This window comes from Hibiscus syriacus, unplaced genomic scaffold (genome assembly GCF_006381635.1).
Source record: "Hibiscus syriacus cultivar Baekdansim isolate YM2019G1 unplaced genomic scaffold, ASM638163v2 tig00010263_pilon, whole genome shotgun sequence".
In the NCBI taxonomy this organism is placed as follows: Eukaryota; Viridiplantae; Streptophyta; class Magnoliopsida; order Malvales; family Malvaceae; genus Hibiscus; species Hibiscus syriacus.
This window is the reverse complement of record NW_024062210.1, coordinates 633555-639565: the sequence shown is the minus strand read 5'-3', so window position 1 is coordinate 639565 and position 6011 is coordinate 633555. Positions and strand designations below refer to the sequence as shown.

The window sequence follows — 6011 nt, the reverse complement described above, 5'->3', positions numbered from 1 at the left end:
CGATCAACCATGATCCGATAGGACAGTGATACCTTAATATATCAAACGTATTAAATCAACCTTTTTTATAAAAATAATAATTTACGGTTTAGTAATTATTTTTATTATAAATAAAAAATATTAGTGATCATTATGTTAATAATTTTTATTGATAAAAGTATCCAAACTTTAATAAATAATTTTAAAAAGATATACTATACCTGCTTCTATGATTTGATTTCTACAATGTATACTTAAGAAGGGTATATAAAATGCCACTTGTCATGAACAGAATGGAAAGAACATCGGCGCAAATTACCAGCCTCTAATCCTAAGAAACGATTCCTAAATTTCCGATATTTAATCAAATTTAAGATTTGTTTTTAGCTTCAAAAATCACAGCCATTAAAGCTCTGTGCTTTTACTCATATAAATCCTCACAATCTCTCTAAAGGTTCAACAGCCTCTCTGCTTCCTCCAATCTACGGAAATTCCCCTCCTTTTCTCTCCGAATCTGCAAATACCCATATTTCATTTCTCCCTTTTTCTTTACTTTTTTCGAATAAAGAACGTTGTTCTTTTAAAATTATTGTGAATGGTGGAAAGGCTTTGGATCACCAGTAATTTTATGCTCTCCCTTTGTAGATCAAGGGCGAGCACTCTCTTCTCTGTTTCTTCTGTCTCTGTTTTCGCTTTTGGTTCTTGCAAAACTGGCTGGTATTACCGCTGCCTTGGCCTTGACCCATAAATCTATACGCAGGAATACCTCTTAATCTCCGCCGGTCACCCAGATTTAGTTCGATTCTAAGCAAAGCAAAATAAACCCGTTGTTTTTTTTTTCATTTCGAATAACAGGTTTTGGTGAAATATTGGATCGTTTGATTGTTTTATTTTGAGAAAAAAAAACTGAAAAAATGGTGCTTTACAAGCAGAAGAAGACTCGGGATCTTAAGGGCAAAAGGATCTTGATTAGCATCACTGTTTTGGGAAGTGCTGGGCCGATTCGTTTCGTTGTTAACGAAGAAGAGCTTGTTCCTTCCGTTATTGATACTGCTTTGAAAGCCTATGCTCGTGAGGGTCGGCGCCCGGTTCTTGGATCCGATATCGATGACTTCTTCCTTTATTGCCCCAGCGTTGGCTCAGATGGTAAGTGTGCTGAATTGTTTTCACTTCAATAATACGGTTGAAAATTTCCCAGGATTTGTTTTCTTTCTTTGTTGTTTTTTTTGGGTACAAGTCATCCAGAATATGTTTTCTGTGTTTGTGTTCTGATTGCAGCACTGAATCCATGGGAGACAATTGGATCACGTGGGGCACGGAATTTCATTTTGTGCAAGAAACTAAGAAGCGAGAAAATGAAAGATGATGGAAAGCCGAGTGAAGCTTTTAGCAGGAAAGGAAGCGGGAATTGGAAGGCATGGATCAACAAGTCCCTCAATCTTAACATATCTTCCCATTAATACATGATTCCCAACACTTTTACTTCTCGTGTTATCTTTTCTTTTAAGACAAGTACTTGAATTAGGCTATCATTGATGGTCATGTAAACTTGTTTATCTTTTCAACTATATCTCGTTCAAGTTAGAAACGACATGGAATGTTGTACCATGGAAAATGTGAGGACTTTTGAAACCATGGAAAATCAGAAAAGGATGAATAATAATAGAAACCGATAGTAGCGAAGCTGTGGAGTTGATCCAAACTGATCCTAATGAAGAGAGACAGCTTATGCTACTACAACATATGGATACCTTGCTTGTACGTGAATGGACTGTTAAAATCAAGCATGCCCCAGTGAACTGAATTGGAATAAAGTTACACATATTATAGCTAAACACGCTTGAGAGCTCCCAACGGGCCACCATGAATTCATTCAGCCTCTAGAAGTTGTAGCCTCAAGTTTACAGGAGGAAGCACCACCTTAGTTTTCTCATTTCAACAAAAATAAAACCATTTAAATTATAATTAAATAGTATCATAAGATTATAAATAGTTACAATTTAATTTAAATAGAAATTCAAATAATTCGACTCAAATTTTATAAACTCCATTCAAAAATATTTCAAATAAATTTAAGTTATAAAATAAAACTCAATAAATTAAATAACTCAAAAAATTTTTAACTTACTATATCAAAGACTCACTTAAAAGCGTACTAGTGCTTTTATCGTAGGTAGTGGTGTCTTTTCCCTGCCTTGGACTCCTATTGCGGGTTCTGCTGTTTTGGGCTCGTCCTCTGCCAGATTGGGCCTACTAAGTCTGCTGTCCTTTTGTATGTTGCCTTTGTTTCCTTCCCCCTTCTATCGTTAAAGAAAGGATATTTGAATTCAATTTGTATGAGCATGGGAAGTGGTCCTTTCTCACCAAACTCAAACACCCATTTTTTTATATTCATTCATAATAATAATTAGTTCAAATTTTCAATAAATAATAATAACCATAATAATAGAGTTAAATTCTTGATAGTCAGACTGCAAAAAAAAGGAGAAATGATTAGTACAGACTCTAAATCCCAGGATTAATTTATATTATAATAAATGTTATAATTGTATTAAAATGATTTATGTTTTATATAAATTTTAAAACATCAGTGATGGACATATATAATTTAATCATATTGTTATAATGGAATCATGTTTCTATCTATTATTGATGCTGCAACATTATTATGTCTGCGATGAGTCGATGACCAATAGGTTTTGTTGGCAAGCCGTCCTAATTTCGGAAATTATATATTTCTGATTTAATGTAAAAAAAAGTCTAAATTATACATAAGGTTAACTTTAAGCGTTTAAATAATTTTTAGTTAAAAATATATTTAATATTTTTTATGTTACACTTTTAAGTGTATGCCTTTAAATTCAACCGTTAAGTTATATGTCTCAGGTTTATAAAAAATCTTAAAAAAAATAAAATTTTTGAAATTATATGTCTGACATGTGTCACTCAACAGTCAAATTTAATGGTGTTAATGGTCCAGACACTTAAAAGTGTAACGTTAGAAACGTTAGACATCTATCTTTAACGAAAAAAATTTTAAACACGTAAAATTAATTTTAGATATAATTTATACATTTATTTTTATATTAAGCCTATACTTTTCATTATCTTTCAAAACTGATGTAATATCTACTAAATTCAATCGTTTGCGTATACTTCTTATGCTTTTTTGCATTAGTTGTATAAACTTAAACATAACACCCACAATTAAATATATAGATATCCCAAAAATGTTTACACTGCATATATTTTTCTACTAAGTAGAGACATTTTATACTTTTAAGGTAAATATTAAAATTTGAATTCACAAAATAAAATTACATAAATAATTTTTTATCATTTAGCTAATTAATAGATCTTTATACTCTCTATAATGATTAATCATAATAAACTTCACATTAATTTTTCTGTCAAAGAATTGTGTTAGACGGTGACTTAGTATCTTTGTGTGAACCCTAGACTCAGCCTATGCGTAGGGATGGGCATGAGACCTGAACTCGATGGGTTTCGACCTGTAACAACCCGAATTTTTTTTACAAAAATAATATTTAATTGAAATTGGAGGTTAATTGTAAAAATTGGGGACTAAATTGAAAGATTTTAAAATTTGGAGCTTGTGTTAGAGTTAAAGAAAATTCAGGGACTAAGCCCTGAATTTACCCAATAAAATTAGGTGAATTTTGGTTATATATGTTATATGCGTGAGTGGTTTTCTGATTCAAAACATAAAACCACCACCCCAAACCCTACATCCGTTTTCGACCCAGATCCAGACGCCGTCCGAATTCCGATCGTCGTTTTGAAACCACCATTGTGTTCATCATCGAGCGAGGAACAAATCCTTCAATTTAATTGAAGCGAAACGCGGCCAAACATCGGGAATTTCCAGTCAAAGTATCGAATTTTTTTTAGCTCTATCGCCGGGAAAATCTTAAATTCACCGCTGATCATTGCTCCGTTTACGACACCTCCTGCACCATCGTGTTCCTTGTGTCGTTTCGAGTCCGCCGGTGTCAACCTTGTTCGCCGTCGACGGCGGCACGTGAGGAGGTGAAGCAGTCAAAGATTCGGCCGAGTTGAAATCGAGCTCTCCGCCGTTCAAAAATTTGAACTGATCATTGTAAGTATCTCGAAATCGCTCAAAATAATTTTTAGAAATTTTTCCGGGATTTTTAGGGCCCCGGAAGAGGCCTCACGCGCCACACGCGCCGCCGCAGGGAGAGTGGACGCTGCTGGAAACCGGTTTTGATCGTTTTGATCGGTCTTACCCGACCGACCCGACCCGACCGTTGACCCGACCGTTGACCCGACCCAACCCAACCGTTGACTTCCTTTGACAAAAACTTAAAATGGCTTTGACCGAGCATTAAACGACCGTTAATCTTTTCCGAGTATACCTATTCTGATAGTTTTCGACGTCCCGACTCCGTTTCCGAAGTCCGTTTCATCAAATTCGAACCCGAAGGCCTCCAAATTGACGGTCAAAGTGGTTGACTTTAACTTTGACCAAGAATTTGAATTTTCGGAAAGTCATACTTTATGTTTTTCGACGCCCTGATTCCGATTCCGCAATCCGTTTGGCTAAATTCAGACTCAAAATACCCCAAATTGATAGTCAAACCTGGAAAATGCTTATATACTTAAGAAGTTTAGCTTTGAACAATTAAATAGGATTTGAGACTGATAAATTATTATTGTTTGAAGGTACAAGAGACTCTCCGGATCGTTCGACAGCTCGACCCAGCTCTTCTAGATCAATTAAACCACGTGTGCCAGTATTCACAGACCCGTAAATTTTATGATTTTAGAGATCTATTTATATTACTCATAAGTAATATAGTGTTATTGTAAAATAGGTTCGAAAACTGTAGCAGAGCGTGGTGAAACCAGCAATCAGTAGATTTGCTATTTGAATCTATTGTCGAGGTGTGTTCCCTACTTATTACTGAACTGTTTTATTGGTTTTAATATGTGGTACACCGAATTCATTGGTTATTGTTTTATGGATGCACCAATTTAATGTGACAATTTATGGTATATGGCTGCTATCTAATTTTTGTTTTGAAATGGTATATGATTACCATGTTTTTGGATTTATGGAATTTATGTCACGGTGCAATTGAATTTTGGAATTGAATTACGATGGAATAGCTCTGATCAAGCTAAATGGGCCTAATGTGACTCTTGAGGGCCCCAAGATGTTTCATTAGGTCGGCTTTCCTTTGCTGTGTGCTTAGGGTAAGCTATATGGACTTATTGACTTGGGCTTAAGGATACAAGCTTCATAGCCTATCCTTAAGTCAGCTTTCTTTTTGCTATGTGCATAAAGTAAGCTATATGGAAAATAATTTTGAGAGCTACTGATGGTGTACCAGAAAAGGGTTTAAACTATGATTTCCAAAAGTTAAACTCTTTTATGAATTTGTGAGATTTACTGGACTATGATTTGTACCTATTGTGATTTTATGGAAATGTTGGGACACACTGAGCCTAGCTCACCTTTCGAAAATATTTTCCCCCTTTCAGATACTATTGGTTAGATACCTCGGTTCGAGCACTTGGAGGATCAACATATCTCTTGAAGTAAATCAGATTGTAATGTTTTTATTTTGCAAGTTGATTTTATTTTGGTGACATGGACCTTATTTTAAAATATCAGATTTTATAATGATGACTCTTTTGCTATTACTGTTCGGTTTAGTGTGATTTTGAATTTGAAGACATGTTTTAAATTAATTTATTACTTATTGGTACTATATTTACGAGTTGGATTTTGATAGTATAATTTGTTTATAATTTCATGTTATTTATAATGTGATTTTATATTGATGAAATAACGGTTTCGGAAAATGTCTTTAATAATCATAATGTGGTCTACTAGACTTAGTCGAAACGCATAGGCCGGGTCTAGGGGGTTACATTTATTGGTATCAGAGCTTTTGGTTTTTAACCCTCGGACTGTGTATGAGTCCACATTGAAAATACGGTTTTGAAATATTTTAGAAAATGAGTTACTAAGGCCATATCACAAA

General features: G+C 34.4%; 1 protein-coding gene across 1 annotated transcript; it reads left to right on the top strand.

The window, feature by feature from the left end:
* The first annotated feature begins 407 nt into the window (after positions 1–407).
* Positions 408–1544, top strand: LOC120203726 (uncharacterized protein At4g22758-like). The gene is made up of 2 exons (XM_039203917.1): positions 408–1125; positions 1258–1544. The coding sequence occupies exons 1-2, from the start codon at positions 894–896 to the stop codon at positions 1437–1439; spliced, it is 414 nt and encodes a 137-aa protein (XP_039059848.1). The 5' UTR covers positions 408–893; the 3' UTR covers positions 1440–1544.
* The last annotated feature ends 4467 nt before the right edge of the window (positions 1545–6011 follow it).